General features: G+C 39.5%; 2 protein-coding genes across 3 annotated transcripts in view; one reads left to right on the top strand and one right to left on the bottom strand.

The window, feature by feature from the left end:
- LOC124401324 (PARP1 binding protein) overlaps positions 1-6,777 on the bottom strand; it is a 17,809-nt gene extending 11,032 nt beyond the window's left edge. Inside the window, exons 1-5 of one of the 2 annotated variants that reach the window (XM_046873520.1) lie at positions 6,723-6,777; positions 5,690-5,771; positions 5,420-5,585; positions 1,773-2,006; positions 1,569-1,679 (exon numbers count right to left, since the gene is read on the bottom strand). In XM_046873520.1, coding sequence (XP_046729476.1) covers positions 1,569-1,679; positions 1,773-2,006; positions 5,420-5,569 — 495 coding nt within the window. In that variant the 5' untranslated portion in view covers positions 5,570-5,585; positions 5,690-5,771; positions 6,723-6,777. Of the gene's footprint in view, positions 1-1,568; positions 1,680-1,772; positions 2,007-5,419; positions 5,586-5,689; positions 5,772-6,274; positions 6,326-6,722 lie in introns of those variants that run through there. The other variant, XM_046873519.1, reaches the window with a different exon arrangement.
- Positions 6,331-26,372, top strand: nup37 (nucleoporin 37). The gene is made up of 10 exons (XM_046873522.1): positions 6,331-6,472; positions 7,980-8,185; positions 9,208-9,332; positions 9,940-10,012; positions 13,254-13,348; positions 21,650-21,740; positions 21,974-22,155; positions 23,290-23,340; positions 23,441-23,534; positions 26,179-26,372. Exons 2-10 carry the CDS (start codon positions 8,027-8,029, stop codon positions 26,290-26,292), a joined length of 984 nt encoding a protein of 327 aa, XP_046729478.1. The 5' UTR covers positions 6,331-6,472; positions 7,980-8,026; the 3' UTR covers positions 26,293-26,372.

Here is a 26,372-nt window from a genome sequence, read left to right as displayed (position 1 = left end):
GTGTAGCCTGAAGTTTAATTATTAGAATAATAACACCACTACTCTCTTCAAAAGCCAGGGAAAAAAAAAATAAATAAGGCATTAGTTTATAAGGAATTCTTAAAAAAATAAAATAAAAAGCACAAATCTTGTGAAAAAAGGTCTCGCTCAGCTTTGCACATCTGGATCCTTATATGTTTTGCCAAAAAATTGCTCAAGCTCCATCAGAATTGCAATCACATTGAGGTCTGAGCTTTCAGATAGATTATATCTCTCTGTCTTAGTCACAGTGTTGTTAGGGTGAAGGAACAGAAACGTAGGCAGTGATGTTACTTTATGTTGGTGTCAGTTAATATTTTATGAATGTGTCAGACTGCATTAGTCCATAAGCATATAACATATCTGAGGAATCACCCCCCCACGTGCCTACGTAAACCTCTTCAGCTTCAGTATTACAGAAGCAAATCCCAGCATTTACACTCAAATCTGGGGCTGACAGCCTTGTATTACACAAAATATCAGGAAGTAAATTTACATTTACAGTAGTGCTGGCCAATGTACCTTAGTCTCTATTAGCAATGTGTCTGTTTCTTTAACCAATCAGATTTCATATTCGCCCAGAACGGCCCAGAATAGTGTCAGCATTTTTCCGTCCTCTGATTGGTTGGTCAGAGTTAAACTGTTACAGCCAAGATCGACTAGCAAAACACATCTGTAGCAATGTGCACACATTAAAACATCCGAGTTAGACTTTCTATTTACGCCCACAATTGCTGACTGAGGAAGAGAAATTGATTTGGTCTCGGACATACATAAAAATACATTTTGAAGAAAAGCTAGACATCGTGAGGAGGTCGGCCAACCCTGAAGCTAGCTAGCGTGTCTCAGCCCGGGTAAGGGTTTATTAGCCATTTACAGACCAGTGAATACAAGCGGTACCACTGGATTACAGCCTCTGAGGGGCGCTGCAAATTATGAGTCTGCATCTCAGTTGAGTAGGTTGTATTTTATTAACATTTTTATGTTTTCGTCATGTTATTAGACAAATACTGATTCTGAACTGCTCCAGATGATGTAGGTGGCACAGTTGTGGTTGTAGTGTAGAGGTTTGGAGTCTTAACTGGGTTTCTTGCTTTGGTAAAATGGTTTTCACCCTCCATATGTGAAATTCCTCTCTCTCTGTAATGCCACGCGTTGTTATATTGTGTTTTTGTATTGTATTGATGGTTTCTATAATTGTGACATGATAGTGGTGGTATTAAGAGGTGGATTAAGTTGGGTAAGTCCTCACTGAAGGCCCAGGTACCAAATGCACGACCCTCCACTGGTTCATTTATATATCCGTTTGGTCAAAGTCAATCTTCATACCATCACCTAGTTTGTTGCATTAAAAAACAAGTACATGTCTCTCAAAAATGCTAAAAGGCACTGTATTGAATATGAAATCAAAAGTGTTATGATTTGTTGTTCATCAGGTATAAGAAAGATAAAACACCTGATTGATTTCCTCTTCTCTACTTTAGATTTTGGCTAAAATGTCCCTTTAATAATAATAATAATAATAATAAAATCTTTCCCCAGGACTCCACCTGTGCACTGCAGGTCCTGACCCGGCTCGAAGGCGTAGGTGGAACTGGAGGAATCATCTCGGCATCTTCTGTGTTCTGAGTGCTGCCCAGCAGGAACTCGAACATCTGCATCTAAGCGTGAAAAACAAAACCTGATAGATAAATACGGCAAACTGGAAGCTCAGTTCATTTGACAGGACCCCAGACTGCGAAAAAAACACTCACTGCAGTCAGGGGATCCTCGGGGTCCTCATCTCGCTTCAGCCCTTTGTACATGTTATAGACATCAATCAAGTCCACGGTGTTGGTGCGCTTCAAAAAGCACTCGTACTCTTTCCGGATGAGCTCATAATTCTCAGGGAGCGGAGAAGCGTCAGGGGACAGGCCGAGCTTATCCAGGAGCAAGCGTTTCCAAGCCTCCAGCACGTCGCTCAAAGCCACGCAGAACTCTCCTCTTTCCTAGAGCAAAACCAGAGATGTGCGCTTGTCATATGGAACAACGCTGCAGGCCAAGAAACGGAAACTCTTACATCTAATGTAAAAAAAAAAAAAAAAAAAAAAAAAAGAAAAAAATTCCTAATTTGGTAATATGACATATAATTCATAGGGCAACAAGACAAAAAATTTCATTCTTAGACATTCAATTACAAGTAGGTCCATAAGTATTCAGACAACACAACTTGTGTAATTCTGCCCCTGCATACAGTCTGAAATGCAACCATCAATATGCGATCGAAAATTTAGACTTCAGTAGACTTTAGTAATTGAAAAGCATGCTCGGGTGGGTCCGGGTGAGGTAAACGATTCAGACATTTAAAATTTTATAATTTTTTTTTTTTTTTAAACAATTTATGCTGCTACTTCTATCAGCAGTCACATCAATAAATTATAACTTCACATTTGCCCCTTATACAGTATTATTCGTAAAATATTGCACCTTTGCACTCCCATAATACATTTAATTATTTATATTTGCGATATTATTTGGTATATTTAATCTCAACTCAAGTTGTGTCATTCGTCCACACACAGTATACAAAAGAACGAAATGGCGATACGAACAGGCCAAGCTGAACAGCAAGAGCAAACATTAAACATGGAGTTAAGGTGCGATAAATATGAAGTAGATGTGAGATATGAGGTCGAAATGTGTGATAAGAACAGAGTAAAATGCGAGGTGACTGTGTGCAATATATAGTAGTGCTGAAGCGGTAATAATGGTCCGTGGGGAAACACAGTTCTCCTTGTGTGGTTAAATTGACTAAATGGAGAATTGAGGAAAATAACTCGAGTTACAAGGAATCATTTTATCCCTAACGTACAGTGTGCATATTACAGCAGAATGGATGGATGTTTATAGTAAACAATTAAAGTTCCTGAGTGCAAATGTGCTACAATATCCAGTGTGCATTTTTAGAACACAGCAATGTATATAAATAAATTTAATATAAAAGCCTATTTGCACTTTTGGTTAGATGCTAACTGCATTTCATTGTCCTCATACATTGCACAATGACAAGCAAATTAAATCTAATCTAAGACAATCTAATCTAAAATAAACACCAGCAAAAGATGCCCATGTCATAACATTGCAGCAGTGTTGGACAGATTATGTGTTTGGATCATGAGCACTTCCTTTCCTTCTTCATACCCTTTTCTTCCCTATAATTCTTGCACAAGTTATCTTGGTTTCACCTGGATCTCTTTTTTGTTAAAAAAACAAACAAACAACAAAAAAAAAAACAACAGTCTAATCTGCCCGTTCTGTTATTAAGTGCTTTCTAGTGTTTGCATCTTGAAGGGGTTATAAAGCAGTTTTTTGATGATGGCAAAAGTATGAAATTTATGTCACTGTCCAAATACCTTTGGACCTGATTGTAGATTCAAGTACATTTTTTTTTTGGAAAAATTCAATTTCTTGCCTTTAATTTGATCAGAAGAATTTTGCACTCTTCCTATTTTTAAACTGTGATGCTTATTACAATTTACGTCTTCTAACATGACTTTGTGCGGGTAGAACTGGGACAAAGGACGCATTTAGAGCCAAATGTGTGTTGAGTTAGCCATGAGGTTGACATGATGTTTAACTGGTAGCTACAAGCTTCCAAACATGCTCGGGGATTGCGCAAGTTTCGTCCTGGGATGACGTACATCTTTAATTAACTTCTGATTGCCAGCCGTTGTTCATTCAGAGCTCTTATTGATCAGCTGTTATTTCTCAAGAGAAGTGGTTTGAAAATCAGTTGGAGCATCTAGAGACACAGAAGTTTGCCAGCTGTTGTCTGTGCCGTCACCTGTGATCTGATACAGCAAATGTTCTTTTACATATAGCAGTTAATAAATGCATACAAAGTCTATTTTTTATTTGATTGTTTGGATACAATGCAATAGACTCTATGCAGCGGTTAAGTCGATGAACCTCTGAACAAAAGGTCATGGGTTCAAATCCCAGCAACACCAAGCTGCCACTGCCAGGACCACGACACAAGGGCCCTTAACTCTCAACTGCTCAGTTGTACAAATGAGATCATTGTAATTGATAAGGCAAATAAATAAAATGAAGCATTTTTCACCATTAGCCATAACTGTGTGAATATGGCACAGGGGTGGATCACATTACCCTTGCTGTTTACAAAAGCTTGACCAGATTACCATGAATTTATACATTTCAACTTACATAGATAGGATGAGCATTCTCATGCGATATACGGCTAACAACTCTCAACTATATAATACTCAAATAATGAATCGTTGTAAAATGAACTGTGTTTTGCTGCTAGTAAACTTCACTATAAGAACACGCTATACAGAAATAAGTCGCCGGCTGAGATTCTACCAAATATAGGTAAGCAGCGTTTATGCCTCAGTGTTTGGCTCATGAGCACTTCCTCTCCTTCTCCAAGTGCTTTTCTTCCGATAATTCTATAAAAGTTTTCCAACAGTCTAATCTGACCTTTCAGTTCATGAATGTTTTCCAGCACATTCATAAAGGCGTTTCCCGGTTATAGACGGACATTGATAAATTGTTTCTTCCTCATTCCATCTGAGAGAGTTTTTCCTTGCCACAGTCACCACTGGCTCACTCATTAGGGATAAACCTAGTGATAAACTTGGAGACTATTCTAAACATTTCAAATGTATATTAGTAATCTCTGTCCCAAAGTAGTTTTACAGAAGGAAAATGTCAACTGTTAAAAGTGGTATAGAAATAAAATAATAATTGAATTTTAGTCCCTACATACAGAGAAATGTATATATCTCACCACACACATGCAGCATATTCAGATAAGTATTCATACTCCCTTCACTTTTTACAATTTTGCAGCCTGAGTCAGTCTCAGGGCTGTAACGAGTCAGGTTTAAGGCTGTAACGAGTAATGAATTTGGCTCAGGGATGTAATGAAGTCGGGCTCAGGGCTGTTATGAAGTCGGGCTCAGGGCTGTTATGAAGTCGGGCTCAGGGCTGTTATGAAGTCGGGCTCAGGGCTGTTATGAAGTCGGGCTCAGGGCTGTTATGAAGTCGGGCTCAGGGCTGGTATGAAGTCGGCTCAGGGCTGGTATGAAGTCGGCTCAGGGCTGGTATGAAGTCGGGCTCAGGGCTGGTATGAAGTCGGGCTCAGGGCTGGTATGAAGTCGGGCTCAGGGCTGGTATGAAGTCGGGCTCAGGGCTGGTATGAAGTCGGGCTCAGGGCTGGTATGAAGTCGGGCTCAGGGCTATAACGAGTAATGAGTCAGGCACAGGGCTGTAATATAAGCACCAGAGCTACACCACATTACTGTCTGTGCAGTACTGCAACCCTTAACACTGTAATATAGGTCTCAGCACTGGAATATTCTGACCTGCTGTCACAGCTTCATCATGTTGCTGTTACCTGCTTGTGGACCTCAGCAGCAGCCAGCTGAAGGACCATCAGCATACTGTCTGCTCCATGCATTGTGGTCCTCTCAGAGTCCAAAACCCGGTGACATTCTCTCCTGAAAACTCTAATCAGTGCTTTTAGGTTGATCTCCTGGATCCCCATTGTCCTGCCTCTAGACCTGGAACAATCAGCAGACGATTAGGATCTACAAGATCAACTAACAGATTTTGGGATCAGATTACAGAAATGAAACATCTAATAAGAACAGGAATAGAAACCAACCTGCGAGTAAAGCCAAATTTCACAAAAATACTCAGGAATATTTCAACTCTAATCTCTGTGTGATTTCCACCCTGAACGCCAGCTGCAAAATTTAAATCCACATGAAAACACAGTTTAGCCAATCACATTGAAATACGTCACTCAAGCCACGCCTCCACGAGTACGCGCTCTCTGATATGGCGAGTTATTTAATAGAATTTTTTAAAATGATATATTATTTCTAAATAGTTAAAAATATTATAATATTAATAAATAACACAAAAATGTAGGTTGCCAATATGCAAATTAGACACGTGGCCGTTGAATATGCACTTATTTCAATATTAAAAATATCGTTTTGACAACAAACTTTCAGTTTATTTTGTCTTAATTTCCACAATTCACACGAGTAAAATGTAAAAAATGAAGCAATGTTGTTTTTTTTGTAACATTTGTATAACTGACTTGTGCCTGTGGTGTCTGTATTTAAACTAACTTCAAACAAATAATAATAATAAAATAGATACTATTTTTAGCTGTATTTTCCTGCTAATATAAATACATTTGATTCAGTGTAAGAAATTAATTCAAAATTAATATTCGTACTTAGTTTATATATGCAATCAATGGCCATCAGTTTCCGCCTTAACCCGGAAGTTAAAAGGGCCAATCCGGAAATAAAAGAAATTGCAATAATTTTGAACGAGTTTGAAAGACGGGTTTTTTTTTTTTTTGACAAGCATGACACTAGGGCACGTTCAGGGTTTATAAAAACAACAGCTGTACTCGGATCAATTAGAAAAGGTGGTATAAAATATACGTTTTATTTTGTAATTTTTTTTAAAATAATTGAATTGGTTTAATGCGCCGTTATCTTTAGCTAAGCATGTTAACGCTGAGCTGGGCGCACGCGCATGGTTGCTGGTCATTGTTAGTTTATTTGCTCTATATATATATATATATATATATATATATATATATATATATATATATATATATATATATATATATATATATATAATTTCTTATTAATTCATTTATTTAGATAAATTACTCAGATTAGGAAGGTAAAGTGTTTTGTCAGTTTTGCTTGAGGTTTTGATTTGTGCTGTTGCAGCTCACAGGTTTGAGGAAAACCTAAAGTTCTTATACGTCATCGTTTCCATGGCAGCACGCCTTTTACGCTACAGCGGGTGTGCTGCGCGTTCACGTGTGATTTGCGTTGTCCGACTGGTGCTGTAGTTTGCATCTCGTTTCCTGTAAGGAGACGTTTATTTCACATGGATGGACATCTCAGGGGGACATTCTAAAAAAGCTTAACGTGGCTTGATGCGATGACATTTTCAAAAAAAGACCAAACTCAGTAAAAACATTAATAATAAAGCATACTATCTATAGACAAACATATAAGTCCAGAACAATTTAAGCACATTTCATGTTATTTTAGAATGTCTCCATCCGTGTACGAAAGAACGTCTGGTGTGGAAACGACTGTTTATAGCTGCTATAATGTAATTAGTAAAAGAACGAACGTTACATGTTGCACAACATTAAAGGTGAATTTTTATTTTAATTTGTTTCCGCTTTTTATTTGCAGAAATAATCTGGAAAATATGTAGGACGTTACTTTTTTTTTTTTTAAAACGGGTGTACGGTCTGAAAGCTGAGGTGGCGTTTTACTGGTTTAGACTTTGTAAAACTGATCAAATGTTGGGCCCTTGAACACGGCCCCTAACCCTATCTGCTCCAGGGGTGCCATAGCATGGTGCTGTACCATGGCTGACCCTGCGCTCTGACCCGTTTCATAATGAAAACTTGGGAAGTGGTAGTTCGATGGGTTACTGTTCAGAAGGTTGCCAAGCTTTGCCCAGCATTGCCAAGATGCCACTTTTGGGCCCTTGACTAAGGCCCTTGACTTGTGTTTCAGGGGTGCTGTATCATGACTGACCACTCTGCACTCTGACCTGTGCTTTTTAACAGGCTGAGATATTTAAAATTCAAAAAAATAATAAAAATAGAAAAGATTTGACAAGTGAGGAAACAATTTGAGTGGTAATAACTCCACAGACTTTAGTTCGGAAGGTCAAAAGTTTAGATCCCAGCATTGCTATGCTCCTACTCCCGGGTTCCTGAGCAAGGCCCCTAACCCTCAGTTGTATTAATGATAAATTATTAAATGATGAGGGGGTCATCATTTGATGAGGGGGATGAGGGGGTCTGCTAAATGGTGTAAATGCGATCCAACCACCATACCTGATTTACATGTTGGCATTAGTGCAATTACTGAAGACGTTCTTGTGACTTGTTGCAGGTGGAGTTGTAGTGACGTTGTCAGCAGCAGCAGCAGTATCCGTGTTGATGATGCAGGAGGAGGCGGGACACTCGGCCACATACTCACTGCCCTGCGACGGCAGCGTCCACGTGGTGGAGTTCAGTCCCTATGACTGCGGCTCCGCCTCCTCTCTCCTCGCCTACGCCGAAAACCAGCACGTGGTGGTGGGAACGTGCCGCTTTCAGGTGACCTCAATGGGACACGGTGCACAGCATCACCATCCAATCAGAGATCGGTTTCATGTCTGATCCTATAAATCTGAATCCTGAAACATGTGCCAGGGTTTTTCTATTCTATTTATGTGTCATTAAGAGTTCAAATTATTCCGTAACAAATTACAAAACTAAATGTCCATTTTATTAGAGTGCATCTAAAGATGCCCTGTACAATTGAGTGCCTTCAGATTTGTGGTAAAAGTTTGGAAAAGAACCACATGTAGCAGGAAAGGTCAGGTGTCCCAATACTTTTGTCAAAATAGTGTGCGTCTTAATCTATAATTTATCATGATGTGTTGATGATGATAAATTAGTATTTATTTAAGGTTCACAAAGACATAAATAATTGGTATAAACAATTAATTTAGTTATTAGATTTTTGAATTGAAAATATAATTTTAAAATCAAGTGACAAAATAATTGCCATCCCTCTATATTTATATATATATATATATATATATATATATATATATATATATATATATATATATATATATATATATAAAATAATTAATATATTATTATTATTCAGTATGCAAAAATTATTTATTTAGAATTAAATATATTAAAGATTGCAATTTTAATAGTTTAAAAAAATATATACAATTATTGGCACCCTGAATTAATATAAGGAAGTATTATGCAATTTTACATTATGTACTTATTTGTTTGTTCATTTTTATACATCTATATATATATTAGTATATCTTTAAAATATATATAAAGGAGATTCAGCTGTTCTGCATGGTGTAGAAGATGCTGTTCCACACACTCTTTGCTGTTGTTATTCTGAATGAGGTTTCATCTATAAAGAACTGCAATAATGTCGATCACCTCCTTTTATATATATATATATATATATATATATATATATATATATATATATATATATATATATATATATATTCATTTTAGTTTTTATAAAGGGTGCCAATAATTCTGGAGTTTGATTAGGTATTATGCAATACATGTGCGTGTTTGTGCGTGTGCAGGAAGAGGACAAGGACGTAGACGGAGTAGAATTTAACGCTCTGCGTGTCTTCATGCACGGTGTTCGTGTGGACGCTCTGGCATGGAGTCCAGAATCCCGACTGGACAAGCTGCCGCAGATGATCAGGTACACGCCACTCCCTCCTGTTTTACACGTTGGTTGGAGTTACAGAGGTGAGAACTCAGTAAAGTCTAATTCAGTTTTTTTTGTCTGTCTGTCGAGAGAGAGAGAGAGAGAGAGAGAGAGAGAGAGAGAGAGAGAGAGAGAGAGAGAGAATTATATACATTTTAGATCTTGGCCTTTTATTGTGGCCAGCCTGAGGCACACCTGTGCAATAATCACGCTGTCTAATCAGCATGTTGATCTGCCACACCTGTGAGGTGGATGGATGATCTGGGCAAAGGAGAAGTGCTCACTTAGACAGATTTAGGCAGATTTGTGAGCAATATTTGAGAGAAATAGGCCTTTTGTGTACAAAAGTCTTAGATCTTTGAGTTCAGCTAATGAAAAACAAAAAGTGTTGCGTTTCTAATTTTGTTCAGTATATTTATTTTTAAGTGTTTAAAAAAATAAATATATAATGCTGATGGATGCTGTTGGTTTTGGCATCAATTTCGCTTCACTGGACGGATGGCGGTAAATTATGTATCGTGATGCGCAACATATATCGCAAGTCCTCTCGTGCGCCGCACTGCCCAATGTGACCAGCTCTCTTCGCTGTTTTTGGTTGCAGGTTCTGCACCGCATCAGCCGACCGAAAACTGAGACTCAATACTTCAGATCTTCAGAAGCTGGATGAACTGACGGTGAGCTATTTCTCCCCTCCAGGAGTAGAGTCAGTATCTGTGTGCATTTCTGTGGACATGCTGTATGTATAAGTGAGAATCCATAATGTGAGGCATGACATTTTCTTGCGGTGAATTAAAGGCTTGCATTAAAACAGTGTTATGCCTCACACCAAGCCGTAGATTATCACCTTATGGCCTACGCCGTTACCAGCGTCAACAGGTTAAAGTCGTTATTGATGACTGCAGTGCAAAACCGTCTAAATAGATCAAAGTAACACTTGATATTCATTACTGATTTTCTATAAAGCTTGTTGGAGGAAAGAGATAAAGAAGTAGCGTAAAAATGACATCAAATTGAGTAATGTTTAAGAAACGATGATTCGACTTGCGATTTTTCGGTTTCGAAATTTTAATACAATATATACATTTTCGTATAACGATGCATTGGGATTGTGCCAGGATGTAGGCATCTCCTGCTTCGTGAGATTCCCTACTTTCGCTCAGCACTCCAGTTCCATTGTACAATTTTCATGTGTTTTTTTTTTTGTTTCAAAGACCAATTCTAGCTTCTCTCTCTCTTTTTTTTATCAGCATATACTGTATAGTTTATACTGTACGGTACTGTAAATTGCTGTTTCGCTAAATTATCCGCTGTAATTTGTTAAAATACCTCAGTATACTACTCCATACTGGTCTATTCAGTATGGAGTAGTATACTGAGGTATTTTAACAAATTACAGCGGATAATTAACTACAGGGACTTTCTGTAGTTATTTGAGAAAATGAGACAGGACGTGTCTGAAATATTAAATATAGCTCTCTAATAATATTAAAGCTTTTTGGAGTTCTGGCGCCGTTATTCGTGATATTTCCCGATCCTCTTTTCAAATTCTTGCGATCCATTTATCAAAATTCACCGTATACACTACATTGGACAAAAGTATTGGGACACCCGAGTTTCCCAGTCATATGTGGTTCTTTTAAACACTGTAATCGCAAAGCTGCAGGCGCGCAATTGCACAGGACGTCTTTGGACGCAGTAGCATGAATTAATCCCTTCACTTGAACTAGGAGACCCAAAACCTGTTCCAGCCTGACAATGCACCTGTGCACAAAGCCAGCTCCATTAATATATACTTTACATTGGAGTGAAACATGAATGTGAACGCTGACTGCACCCCAGGCCTTCGCGCCTCACCTGCATCAGTACCTGACTTTACTACCACACTTGTAGCTGAATGAGCACCAAATCATCACAACATTTAGTGGAACATCTTCCTAGAAGAGTGGAGGGAATTATAAGAGCAAATTGGGACTAAATGGTACTTTTGGTAATACAGTCTATATAATTCATCATGTATATAAATAAAAATCAAAACTCCTCTGTTTTGGCTCAGTAAAGTCATTAGGAAATATATAAAACAGATGTATGGAAATGGAACTGTATGTTCCAGTGGCTACAGTTGTTTATAAGCTGCACATTCATTTAGGACTCTGAACACTCTGACCTTCCTTCAGGATTTCATTGTCTGACTTCTGCAGAATATACAACACGCTTTTACTTCAAATAAAACTCAGAGCGCAGTCGTGGACTGTGTTTATTCCTTCCAAATAATTTTCGTATGATTATTGCGTTTTAAACCCCGGGCTGTTTGGTGTCCCATCACAGAAACTGGTGGAATGTTGTTTTGCTTTGCACATTATGGAGATTCGAGCAATATGCAGTATTGTCTATTAGAGACATTTGTGGAATTTAGCATAAAGGCCAAATGCTGAGTGATCATGCGTTTGAAAATATTGGAGCGCGCTCCCATCGGGCTTTTATTAGATTACTCCGAGTGGGAATGTGTTGTTCTGTGTGGAAGGCATTTCTTGAAAAGGAACAGGCCGTGATACTGCAGCTCTGGTTAGAAAGACGTTTTTTTTTTTGTTTTCCCCAGAATATGTAAGAAAGTTAGTGTGATTTGTGGGCAGCCATGTTTAATAACCAATTATCGGTTCATTTGCACGTCACATTGAAAAGGGCAGATATTTATAACCAATAAAAGTTATGCAGTTATGGAGTTAAGGGTCCTGCTCAAGGGCCAAGAGTGGCGGCTTGGCATGGCTGGGATTTGATCTCACAACCTTCAGAGCCAACGTTTAATGCCTTAACCACTAAGCTGTTTTGATATTTTTGTTGTATTAAAATGATTTCCAATTAAATATTCTCTTCATTTCATAGTGTTTCTCTCGGTTCTTATATCCCAGCAGTTAAGGCTCTGGGTTACAAAATGGAAGGGCCGGGGTTTAAGCCCCAGTATTTCCAAGCTGCCACTATTGGGCCCTTGAGCAGGGCCCTTAACAGTCTGTGTATCGTGGCTGACCCCAGCTTCCTAACATCGCCGGGATACACGAAGAAAGAATTTCACTGCGCTGCAATATACATGAACCTTTTATACTTTCTTTCTTGTAGAATTTAAACAAAAACTTGCGATCCCCCAGTGAATCTTAATGCACTGGAAAAAATGCAGAAAAATGCACTGCAAACTTGATTTTTTTGAAGGTAGTATCGATGCTTCTGCGAGAGATGATGTATGTGGCGGTGCAGCTGTGGCTGCAGTGAAAGGAGACTTGTTGAATCGAGTTCATCGGGTTTCTTGCTCTGAAAAATGAAAATGTAAAACACACACACACACTCACTTATATAAACATCTATATTACCCAATTGGGGTCTTACAAATGATAAACTATTTAATTTAATTGTTTCCTTTTTTTTTTATCAATTTAATTGATTACTCAATTTAATCAATATAATAAGAAAAGTGTATAGGATTCATTTGGTTTATTCTCTTTTTATAAAATATGAAGTATTATTTCGTATATTATTTAACAAAGCAGGCATTTTGTTTAAAATTGTTTTAAAAATTTAAACTCTTCTGATGTTGATCACAAATATGAATAATAATAAACTGCGTTATAATAATAATTCCCCCCCAACCGTACCGAAATTAAACCAAACTATATTATATATAATAGAGAGAGAAAGAGAGAGAGAGAATGGAATTGCTAATATATTTGTCAGACCATGGTAATGTTTTTTACATCATATTTTCCCCCTAACAAAAACACAGTCTGAAACAATGTCTAAGGCAGACGTGGCGTCTCCGCGGTACCTGCGGGCTCTCTGTTTCTGGGGACCGGGTGGGAACCGAAGTTTAAGCGTATATATTTCGACCGTCCAAATGTATATGATTTTCCTGTTTCCTATGTTGTCTAGGTGATGGAGGGACACACCAGCTACATCAATCATGTCATCTTCGAGCCAACGGAAGGAAAGCAAATAGCATCGGTCAGTGACGATCACACTTGCAGGTCGGTGGAATCGCAATACATGACACTGTGTGTGTGTGTGTGTGTGTGTGTGTGTGTGTGTGTGAGAGAGAGAGAGAGAGAGAGAGAGAGAGAGAGCATGCCCTATTATGTTCTGTTCTCTGTTAATGGTCCAGAAAGTCATGACCGCGCTTTCCAGTGTGAAACCCGACCCTAAGCACAACACGGCCGCTGTGCGTAAGTGCGACCCCCACACTTTCCTTCTGTGATTGGTTAAACGTGGAAATCCAATCAGCAGCCCAAAATATGTTTTTTTTTTTTTCTTCTTCTTTTTTTTTTTTCTTTTTTACGCTCCTGTCTCCTTGGTGACACTTAACAAGCAGCCCAATCCAGCGCACCCCAGAGATACGGTGCGGTTTCCTCGCCAGCTCGAGGTAACACAAGTGAGCGCTCCAGGAGACTTTTTTTTTTATGTCAGAGACGTGTAACCGACACACCTGGACGCCGCCGCACACTTTTTTTTTCGCTCCCTTTCCTAAGCCGCAATCCAGGAAATGAAAGCAACCGTAATGGCTTCAAGGTGGCCGGTAACTGGAACGCTCCAATATAGTTTCATATAGACTCATTTATAGCGAATATCTGCACAACATTTCAACTTAAAGACGATAATAGAATCTATATTAAGTCCAGATCAGCAGTTGTTTTTAGATTTGTCACTAATAGCTAATTTTGATAATTTGATCAACTTTATATTTCATGGCTTTATTGCTTTAATACTTTAAGTAATAATTAAAGTAATTGGAAGCTTAATATTAAATTAAATGGGATAGATGGATGGATGGATGGATGGATGGATGGATGGATGGATGGATGCCTCCTAATTAGAGCTGAAGTGTTCTGGTGCCAGGACAGATCCCCAGAGATGTAAACTCCCAAGAACGTAAAGCTGGAGATCCTTTCATTACATTGATGTAGACTAGGGAGTGTCACCTGCTGTTAGATTTCCGAAAGTCCACAATGAGCTCTTTAGTCTTTATAACGTTGAGGGCCAGGATGTTGGTGGAACACAATGCTGTCAGTCTTCGCATCTCTCCCCTGTAGGCAGATTCGTCGTCGTTGCTGATCTGGCCAACCATGGTGGTGTCATCAGCATACTTGATGAAGATGTTGGAGTTAAGCAGAGGAGCACAGACATGGGTGAACAGGGAGTAGAGTAGTGGGCTCAGAACACAGCCCTGTGGGATGCCGGTGTTATAATATTTTTTACTCCATAATTAGGGCAGTATGAAGACTTTTCCTGCCATATGTGGTTCTTCCCTGAACTGTTCCAACAAAGATGGAGACGCACAATTTTGTATTCTGTTCATTCATTTTTATCTGTTAAGCGCTTTGAACAATGGACATCGTCTCACAGCAGCTTTACACAGATGAAGTGGTTATAAAAGAATGTATATGTTTGTTCCTTATCATTTTAAGTTTGTCCTTAATGAGCGAGCCAGTGGCTGCTGTGGAAAGGAAAAACTCCCTGAAGAAACCCTGAGAGGAACCGGACTCAAAAGAAAAGCCATCCTCATCTATGTGGCACCAAATGTCTATTCATTACAGTTCAATCATTGTTAAGGTGTGCAGTGATTAAAATGCAACCTGTGGCAAAATCCATCCTTCTTGAGTTGCTCAGTAACTTCATGGATCTTTTATAGGGACGCCTTTGGATGCGGTAGCATGCAATTTGAATTTAATTTAAAAGAATAGAATATGGGTGGTACTGAAGACATGGATGTGTGAAAAAATTAGTGTGTGTTTTGAGTTAAGATTTGTAGCAGCTTAGTAACACACAGTTGAGTGAGTGTGTGAGTTCCAGTTCAGTTCTGTGTGTTGAGGAACCTGATGGCTTGAAGGTTTAAAATGTTGCACAGTCTGGATGTGAGACCTGAATGCTTTGGAACCACTTTCCTGATTGTAGGAGAGTGAAGAGTGTGTGTGATGGGTGTGTGTGTGATCGTCCACAATGCTTTTGGCTTCGCGGCTGCAGCGTGTGGTGTACATGTCTGTGATAGAGGGGAGAGAGAGACTCCGATGATCTTCTCAGCCGTCCTCACTATACTCTGTAGCGTCTTGTAGACGGTGCAGTTCTCAAACCAGGCAGTAATGCAGCTGCTCAGGATGCTCTCAACGGTCCCTCTGTAGAACATGGTCAGGATGTGGGGAGGGAGATGGGCTTTTCTCAGCATTCTCAGGAAGTAGAGATGGTAATGAAGTTGGTGTTTAGTGACCAGGTGCAGTTCTCCACTAGATAAACACAGGAATTTGGTGCTCTTGACGATCTCCACGGAGGATCCATCGATGATCAGTGGAGAATGGTCGCTCTGTGCTCTCCTGACGTCAACAACCAACACACACATCCAACTCCACACCAGGCTGTTAACTGTTGCACCTCCTCTCTGTATGCTGACTTGTGCTTTACATGGCTTGGAGTGGAAGATCATTAGCTCTAAATTCATCCCTATTAATTACCTTTGGGATGAACGTGAACACTGACTGAACCCCAGGCCTCCTCACCTTCTCACCTACATCAGTACCTGACTTTACTAACACCCTCCTGTCTGCATGAAATCCCAGAAATCTCCACAGGCACACTTCAAAATCTAGTGAAACATCTTCCCAGAAGAGTGGAGGTTTTTACAACAGCACATGGGAACTACATGTGGAATAGGGGATGTTTCAAAAGCACATCTAATGATTATATTTACTGAAGAACTATGTGTGTCACAGCACAGATTATGTCTTATAATTATGTAGCTATAAGACACGGAGACAAGTGTGCTTTATGAACTTTTATAAGCGTAATATTCTTTATCAGAACAATAAAGTGAGAGATATTGCTCTTGCGTTCGAGATCGTTTTCATTCAGTGTGCTTGATTTGGAAGTGCCGGGTTGGTTTAATAAAAGATGGATGCACTTGCCACACTCGTGTGTGTGTGTGTGTGAGGCTAGTACACGGTATCGTCCGACTCTACTGTATGCGTGAGTGTGTCTTGTGACTGTTTTTGTTATTCTGCTCTTCAGGATACTTGTCTCCTCCACTTCATGTCCACTCCAGCATGTGTCTAGACACAGCGCTCTTTCTCATCGGAGCGCTACGCTAATGTTATGCTACACCCATCACACCAGTGTGTGTTCTTGGAGCTCCGTGCTCCTCCTCCTCCTGCTTGCAGACTCCCTGTTGGTGTTGGTGCAAGTTCAAATTCGAGGTCGGGATGAAAGAGTATGGAGAATATCAGTCTTTATCACAGTCGGGGGGCCAAACGTTCCCCAGCGGGCAGATACGAATAAATGTGGACGAGCTGTCGGATTAGGGGGGAAAAGTCTCTGATCTCTGAAGGCTTCTCTCCGTTCTGATGAGCTCGCTGAATGATTTATTCGTCCGGCCTTGACGTGCACACTTTGATAGCTTTGGTATTCAGCGTGTGATCAAGGGCAGGTCGCTATTAGTGCTGACTCGGATGAGCACGTCAGCAGTTTTGGGGAAAACTCTCAGAGGGCATTGGAAAGACGCGAAACTTTCGAACCGACGCGTGGGAGAGGAGACGTATCTGCATCCGCGGCCTCGTGCCTCCGTGTCCCTCTCCGGCCAGAGAAAACATCTCCATCTGCAGAACGATTTCGGTTCTGACACATTCTGCGTGGAAACGAGGGACAGATGTCTTTTTAATTCATCCCACGCAACCACAATGCACTTTTCATTCACATGCCGTCATCTGATCAAAGTCCTGGACGTGTATTTGTGTCTAGACTAGAAGTAACTGGAGCAAAAAAAAAAAAAAAAAGGTTGGTATAGGCTTGGGGGGGGGCGTGTCCACGAAGGCGAGCTCGATACAAAGGCGTGCACGACGAGGCGAGGGTTTTCCGTTCCAGAAAATTACAAAGTCTTTCGACTTCGGTGGTGGACAAATCGTATAATCATCAGCTAGGAGCTGGGAGGTCAGAGCTCCAGTGAGCATGGCCTGGAAGTCCCGTTATATGGATAAAAAAGCAAACCGGAAAAAAACTGATCAAATCCCCAAGAAAGACTAATTTGATGTAGACAGAGTGTTTACCTTCTCCTGACAAAACGGCATGTTTTTGAATTTTTGTTTTTGCGTCTGTTTTTGAATTTCTAGAAACGTTTTAGAAGTTTTGCTAGCAATAGAATTTTACGCTGTTTTGTATTCAGGCACTAGACAGAATCATGTGGTCTGGAGTTTCGCAATACAAAACGCTGATGAGGGGATTTTTACTTCTATTTAATTCCATTAATTAATTTTTTATTGTGCTTTTTACAATGGACATTGTCTCAAAGCAGTTATAAGGTTGTATAAAAGAATGTGTATTTTTATTGGCTAATGAGCAACCAATATTTTTTTATATTTTTATTTATAAATATATATATATATATATATATATCATATTTTTTGGTAATTAAAATGCAAAAGAAATGAAGTAATTACAATAAAATACAATAAATAAAAAATCTTTTGTGCAGGTGGCTTCTAGAATGGGCATTTAAAAAAAAAAATTATTATTTACTTTGATTGGAATCAGATCTGATTTACCTTGACTTCCTGTTTAGGATTGTGAGATTGAATTTAAATCAGACTCACTTCGACTTCCTGGTTACGATTGTGATATTTGAATCAGATTCACTTTGATTTAAAGATTATGATTCTAAGATTGGAATCAGATCAGATTCACTTCAACTTCCTGGTCAGGATTGGTATTTTGGAATCAGATCAGATTCACTTCAACTGCCTGGTCAGGATTGTTAGAATAAAATCAGATCAGATTCACTCCGATTGCCTGGTTAGGAATGTTAGATTGGAATCAGATCAGATTCACTTCGACTTTCTGTTTAGGATTGTGAGATTGGAATCAGATCAGATTCACTTTGATCTCCTGGTTAGGATTGTTAGATCGGAATCCAATCAGATGTAGTTCCAGGTTAGGATTATTAGATTAGAATTGGATCAGATTCACTTCGACTTCCTGGTTAGGATTGTTGGATGGGAATCAGATCAGATTCACTTTGCATGGTGTGGTGTTGTTTTTTTTTTGTGTGTGGGTATGCACAGGGAGGATGTGCATGTTGGTGCACATACTGGTGTGTGTGCGTGCACATACTAGGGTGTGTGTGTGTGTGTGTGTGTGTGCACATACTGGGGTGTGTGTGTGTGCATGTGCATGCATAGTGAGGTGTGGTACACCGAAGGTCTTCCTTCTACAGTTTAGCTCCGCTTGACCTGTTGTTGCCTCCTACAGGCGAATGCTGTAAGCGCAGGTCACTCCAGGGAATTGCTGAGTTGACCGAGTTCATTATTAAAGAGGAAGGATCACCTGAAGTCCTGATGATCGACCTAGTTTTTTTTTCTTTCTTTCTTTATTCCACAGATAGACACTTGATCTACATCAGCTTTGCTTTTCTGTCTTTCCAGCTATAAAATATGTACCTGCTTCTTGTCCACAGTTTTTCTTCATACAATCATGATTTAAAACATCGTTTCTGGAAATGGCACTGATCCCACACCCAGCGAAAAAAACTAAACAAAAAAAGGTGGATTGGATATCAAGGGGAAAAAATAGACGGAATATGATCCGATCATGTAACCAATACAATATAAAATATCAGTACTGCACAATAACGGAGATTATTTATTTATTTATTTAAAGTGAAATTATCTGAACATGAAGGGATTCGATTAGACATTCTGTGAGGATTCATTTGATTTTATTTATACTTTTTGTACTTGATTGTATATGGAATTAAATCCTACATTTGTGCAATTTTTACTGTATTTCCTAGTTGAAGGGAAAAAAAATAACGATCAAGGCTTCAGTATTGACGTTGGAAAGCCAGTCATGATCACATGACTCGAGAACTGCTGACCCCTCGAACATCCTGATGCTGGTGTGACATAATTATGTTTCTGGTGTTTTTTTTTTTTTTGCGAGAACTGATTTCTTTTTCCTTCTTTTATTCATTTTTCTTTTTTTTTTTCCCCCTTTCTGTCCACATTCCCACACCATCGTTCCGAGTGCACCGTCGGTTCATCGGTGGTCATGGTCAGTGGTTTCTGGTGTTGCGTGCGATTGATCTCTTTCGCTTGGCAACCTCGGTGAGCCCGAAGCGTTTCAGCCAATGTTTGTGCGTCGTGGTTTGAAATCTCACTCGCGCTGGAGTTGCGAAGGGCCGATCAGGTCAAGCGCACCGCTAAACGTTGTGCGTATTTGAGATTCGATCTCCAGAACCTTACCTCCATTTCCTCACTTCTGTTTCACCTCGTATGTAGCGTATGCTTCTCTTATCCCATGCACAATCATTCCATTTGGGGCACAGGAACTCGTCCACCTAGGCTACTCCGATTCCAGAGACAAGATCTCAAGGAACACGTTCATGATGACCTCATCAGCCAGCATTCCGTTTCCAAGAAACCCCTGCAAACCAGTTTATCCCCTTCAGAGAAACCCAGTTGATCCCCTTCAGAGAACTCGTAGCTCTGATGTGGTGAAAAAATACAGCTCCTAAATTTCCGGATCGACCGAATGCTCTGTCTTAGTGATTTATTTTATTTGTCCGCAAGGCCTCTCTCGTTCTTTTTCCTGCTCTCACTTTCTCACTTTCTCCCTGTATCTGTGCTCACCACGGCCAGGATGCCTTCGTGGCTTCGCGAAAGGCCAAATTAAAGAGCAAAAAGGCCTGTTTTCCTGGGAAGGGAAGCCTGCAAGCCGGCACTGGCAGTCCCAGTCGTCTCTTGGACACAGGACAAGCTGCAAAATTTCGGGGATTTATGACATGCAAGAAGTCCGCGCTCTCTTCGGAAGAACACGGTCGTCTTCATAACACCCTAGTGAACCATTTTTATTGCTCGTTCGTCACCGGGTGCCCAGTGGGGCAGCAGCCAAAGAGCTGAACATTTCCTCTGTCCCAACACACACACACTTTACAGTAAGTTATCAGTTGGACCGAAAGCTCTTTTTCCTTCAGAAGCTGAGCACCGTTGTATTTTTCATCCGCCGTGTTTTTTTTTTTTTTCCTTTCCTAAGCGCTCATCGGAACTGAAGCAACCTCTGAACTTCACATCCTGCGCTCAGCGGGTATCCGAGCTCACGCAGGATATTTTTATCGCACAATACCTCTTCCACTTCCTTTCCTGTGCTTAATTGGTTGTTTGATTGAGACCTTTTTTGACAGCGCACTCCGTTTGTTTTAAGCCTCGGGTTTGCTTAAGTTTTTTCTATTTCTTCTTTTTTAAAACCGCGTGTGTGCGGATTTAGAGCACGGAGATGGCTTTCTGTCCCAGTTTTATTTCCTCTGTCTGGCTCGTGTCCTACTCCTTTTATGACCTCTCGTCTAGTTTACGCCACTTTAGCCGAGAACAACATAGACGAGTAGATAACCAAAATATCGGTTCTGTTTCCCTGCTCCAAACCATCAGGGATGCTGAGACTCACCTGGATAGATTTAATAATGTGCTAAAACAAGGCTGGTAGCACAGTGTTTAAGATGTTGGAGCAAAGCACTTGAACCTCATCTGCTCGGTTGAATAAATGAGCCAATTGTAGGTCAGTCTGGATAATAGCATATGCCAAATGCTGTAAATGTTATAATAATGTTAATATTTACAATCAAATCCACTTCCCTTCAATCTCGGACCATGTAAACACCCTGTGGAGCCCTTGCCTGCGGTCTTATGTACATGTATGTACCCTTCACATTTTAACAACCATTTTAGTATAATACTATAAAATTTTAACTTGGGGAGATCAGAGCTCCCCAAGTAAAAGCTGATAGATGGATGGATGGATTGGATTGGATTGGATTGGATTGCCAGCTTGTTTGTCCAAAGCAGGCTTTCATGGGAGTCTCGAGCGTATTTTCTGTGCGCTTTCAATGTTTTCATGCTGACATTCCAGTATCTCGGCGTGGATGAGCAAGCGCTTCTCCTTCACCATACCACATGCTGTCAATTTGCGTTTTACCATCTGAGAGGATCCGTCATCATCAGAGGGCATGTGGTGTAAGTTCAGTCTTTTGGAGCGCCTTGTTTAATGATAGATATGCCTCTAGCGCAACCTTTTGAAACGCACAGTAAGACGAGATCAGGCCTGAGTCATGATTTTGCACTTACTGTATATGGCTTCTCGGATGCATTATTGTCTTCATCAGGAGATTTTCGCCTTCTTACTTACTCGGACGGGTCGATCGTAACGTCAGATAGTTTATTTGGACACTCTACTCGGCGTATATATTTAGTTAACCTTGAAACTAGAGGCTTAGAAATTTTTTATTTATTTATTTTTTCCCTCAGGGTTTGGGATCTGGAAGGGAACGAAACTGTACTGTTCAGACTTTGGTCTCCGGGAGTCACCGTGTGCTGGCATCCTGAGGAGGTGTATAAGGTAAGCTTAGTACTGCGAGTTCCCTCGGGTCAGGTTTAAGACGTTCTCAGTTGAGCGCACAGGCAGAATCGAACTGAATCTTTTGCTGAAGATAAAAACAGGACCTGGGGAAAGATATCAATGTATTATAGGATAACACGTTCATGGCGGCTTCTTTTGTCTCTGTCGCTAATGAATACACTCAGCCAAATGTAGGAAGGATGCAGAGCATATTGTTCTTTGTTTCCTCCCAGCTGATGGTGGCCGAGAAAAAGGGCACCATACGTTTCTATGATCTCGTCACCCATCAGGCCATTCTGTCTTTGGAGAGCGGGCAGATGCCGCTCATGTCCGCCGACTGGTGCCTCACGAACACCATTAAAGTGGGCGCTGTGGTGGGGAGCGACTGGGTGATCTGGGATATTACACGATCTAGGTAAGAACTTGTCCAATTAGCTCTAAAGTATCTTTAAAAAATTTCATTTTACATGTATTTTTACTTCCATAGAGACCTTCATTAAACGTTAGCCCAGATCCATCTAATCATCACAGAAAGAGGTCATTCGACTGACATTTAAAACCAACAAGATCCCAAATCTGCCAAAAAAACGCATCTCGATTCTTTTACAGTCCTGAAGCCGTCCAGAGTTATTGAAAAAATAAAGACATTTTGAATGCTGGAAACCAGCACACACAAAAAACATCTACAAATAATTGCATAAAGACTACATTCTTTATGATTCTGGAGCTCGTGGCCAGAAAAGTGTACAAAATGTCTATAGATATGATGCTGTGTTATTTGTGTGTTTTGTCCTTTAAGAGCCGCCGAACTTTAAATTTACATACGGCACGATTTCAGAAAACATTTCTTTACACACACACAGTGGTGTACAAAATGTTGGAGACCTTCTGCTCTAGGGCCCCCAATTTAAATAGAATTGCCTTAAAAATTTATTATAATACTTTATAATATTAAGGTGCTCAACACACATCTGTTCCTCCTCATGTGTTGGAATTGACTTTGAGAAGTCAATAAAATAGTATTCATTGAAAATTAACCAGCTAATAATTATAATAGGAAATTCTGATTTCTGCCTTGAAAGTGATAAACTTTTTTTTTTGTTGTTGTTTTTTTTTTTTTTTTAGGAGCTGTATCAATAGACTTCCGATTAGTCAACTGATAATAAAAATACAGTACTGAATCATGACAAATGTGCTAGATGAAATCAATATGAACGTATAAATGATTTAAATAAATCTTCAGGAATATAAAAGACGCATTTAAAATGAAACAAAAAGTAACAGACCAAATTAAAAAAGAAACACACACAGTTACATTCAAAATGAATAAAAAAGGGCACTTTAAATAAACAGCACGATTCACCTTTAAAGGCTGCGCTCGTATTGTATATAATGCAACCCGGAAAAACTACCGGTATGAATTATAATGGTTCCAGCAATCAATCGGCAAACCTGATGAATCAGTCGACCTCTAATTAATTGTGCTTATGGGAAAGAAATCACTAACCACCATCTGTATGAATGTTTTTCATTGTTCCTTTTGTAATAGTTATCCTCAGGACAAAAGGCCTGTGCATTTAGACAAAGCACGACTCTTCAGGTAAGCACTGATGTTCTGTTTCGTTTTAAAATCTCACTTAATATCAGTGCCGCTTGTAGATTTTTTATAAATATATATAACTTTATTTGGCGTCTCGCAGGTGGTCAAGAGCAAATGAAAATCTTTTCGCCACGACTGGCTGTCCAGGGAAAATCAGCAGTCAGTTACTGGTGCATCACCTGAGTCACCCTCAGGTAAGTGTACAGACTGTGTTTTACTAATGGGATCGTTCACATCTAGATGTCGGAGCATTACACAATATTACTGGCCTGACGTGAAGCAAGAGTGAATTTATAGCATGCTCACGTATTCAAGTTAATTACTTCATTGATGTTTGCAATGCAAAACTGACTGAATAGATCAAAATATTGCTTCCTTTTTTATTTCTGATTTTATATACTGCACGTTCTAGAAGGCTGCTGCTCAAAATTATACAGAGGGACAAAGTAAGGTCATTAGATTACATGTAATTGTTTAAATAAATGGCTAATAGAGAGAAAGATTGTGTGTTAATTACTTCTTAACTTACTTCTGTGCTGCATCTCTATCATTTCTGTTTGTTAGTTTTTTTGTTATAATACTCATTTTTACATTTTCTTCTCCTGTGCCTGGAGCCATTTAACAATCAAACAAATTAATGTTTTCACCCATGAAAAATCTTTAATTTATCTCACCCACACACACACACACAAATTTATCATTTTAGTATATATTCTTAAGGGACAAAACTATAGAAATGAAACTTGGATATATTTTAAAGTAGTCAATGTGCAGTTTGTATAGCAGTACAGATTTATTTTTAAAATAGCTGGCAACAAAAGTGATTACACCCTAAGTGATGATAACGCTAACCATGGAAAGCCACATGTCCTAGGGTTGACTCTCTGAGGATTTGAGAATTAGAATTGTTGCTCTACACAAAGACGGCCGAAGCTATAAGAAGTTCTGTAACACCCTGAAACTGAGTTACAGTACAGTGGTCAGGGTCATACAGAAGTTTTCCAAAACGGTTTTCACTCAGAACAGATCTCGCAAGGGTCCATCAAAGAAGTCAAGTCCTCGTTCTCCCTTTGCTTTAGAGGTTGCAGAAGTGGAAGGTCCTGCAACAAGTCTGTTTGCATGGCCGTCGTCCCAGATGAAAGCCTCTCCTGAAGCTGGCTTACAAGCAAGCCTGTGAACAGTTTGATTAAGAAAAACCTGTCTAATAGCATGAATTACTGGAACCATGTCCTGTGGTCTGATGAGAATAAGATGAAAATACTTGTTATGGCTCAGATGGTGTCCAGCATGTGTGTTGACACCCTGGCGAGGAGAACCAAGAAAATTGTGTCTTGCCTACAAGCATGGTGGTGGTAGCATCATGGTCTGGGGCTGCATGAGTGCTGCTGGAGAACATGATGACAACTGGCTTGCTGAGGAAGCTGAAGGTGATGGAGTGGCCAAGTATATCTCCAGACCTGAACTCTATTTGAGCACCTGTGGGGCATTCTCAAGCGGAAGCAGGAGAAGGGGCATGTGTCTGACATCCAGTAGCACCGTGATGTCATTATGGAGGAGTGTAAGAGGATCCCAGCAACAACCTGTGCAGCTCTGGTAAATTCTGTGCCCAGAGGATTAAGGCAGTGTTACATAACAATAGTGTTCACACAAAATATTGACACTTTAGACACAGTTTTGACATGTTCATGTGTTGCCAGTTATTTAGACAATAATGGCTGTATGTTGAGTACTTTTTAAAGGACAGTAAATCTGTGCTGTTATACAAACTGCACATTGCCTACTCTAAAATGTATCTATGTGTGACAGATGTACACACTTTTATGAGATACTGTACAATAGTTGTCTTACCCTGTCAGTTGTTTATAAGTGGAATAGGGCTGCAGCTATCGATTATTTTAACATTTTAATGTAATCGAGTATTCTATCAATTAATTGAGTAATCAGATAAGAATTACTTTTCCTTTATTATAGAGCGATACTAAATGTACGAGAGAAAATTAGACGGGTCGCTTAAAATGAACGTCATTTATTTCCTTTTTAGAAAAATGTACATTGTTTTGGCTGAAATTGCACACAAGAATATCTGTGAAAACTAAACACATTTAGTGCATTTAATTGCCATATTACATCAAAATGCGACCACAAATATATAAATAAAAATTTATAAATAAAAAATCAATTTCAAATGGCTTTAAAAGGGGGTAAAGTAGGTTTTTTTTTAGTTTTAGTTTAAAATGATTCCAAACTTTGGAAACTTTCTGTTGTGTTCTTTGGCCTGAATCTTCTCCTCGCCCCTTGCGGTTTTCTCCCTGTTCCTCCATTTTTCATTCTGCAGCATCTTCTGTGTTGTATGGAAGCCTGTGAATTTTTTTTTTTTTAAGTTTGTTTAATAGTCAGACTTTTTTCTCTCAATTCCAAGTTTGTTTCTTGCAATTCTGACTCACGAAAAAGTTAGAATTGCTAGAAAAAAGTCCATAGTCTTTACTTGTCCAGAGCTTAGCAGAGTAGTCCAGAGTTTAGCGGGTGGTGCGTCAGTAATAATGGTCCGTGGGGAAACAGTGATCCGTGTGTAGTTAAAAGGACTAAACTAAACATATAATTTGCCTCGATGCATTTTTGCATTCGAATTGCTCGAGTTACTCGAGGAATCGTTTTAGCCCTAAAGCAGAACTTTAATTTAGAAAGCTCATTAAACCAACCTGCCTGTTCAACCATCAGACCTCACACCTGACCTTCAAGCGAATCACCATCCAGTATTCAGTCAGGAAATGGTATAATATGTATCAAGTACCAATGTTTCGCATGTCTCATGCCATATTCTGTACAATATCATTCCAGCCAGTGATGATCGGCTCGTCAGTGGTGGGCTCGGGTCTCAGCTGGCACAGAACCCTCCCCCTGTGTGTGATTGCTGGAGACCGAAAGCTCTCTTTCTGGATGACTGAGATGTGAGCTGACTTTTTGTCATGCCTTTAAAAAAAATTATTCTGTTTATTTTTTTTGCATCTTTAATAAATTTACATTTTCTTACA

This window comes from Silurus meridionalis, chromosome 18 (genome assembly GCF_014805685.1).
Source record: "Silurus meridionalis isolate SWU-2019-XX chromosome 18, ASM1480568v1, whole genome shotgun sequence".
NCBI classification, from domain to species: Eukaryota; Metazoa; Chordata; class Actinopteri; order Siluriformes; family Siluridae; genus Silurus; species Silurus meridionalis.
Note: the sequence above shows the minus strand (reverse complement) of the source record. Positions and strands in the feature narration are given on the sequence as shown.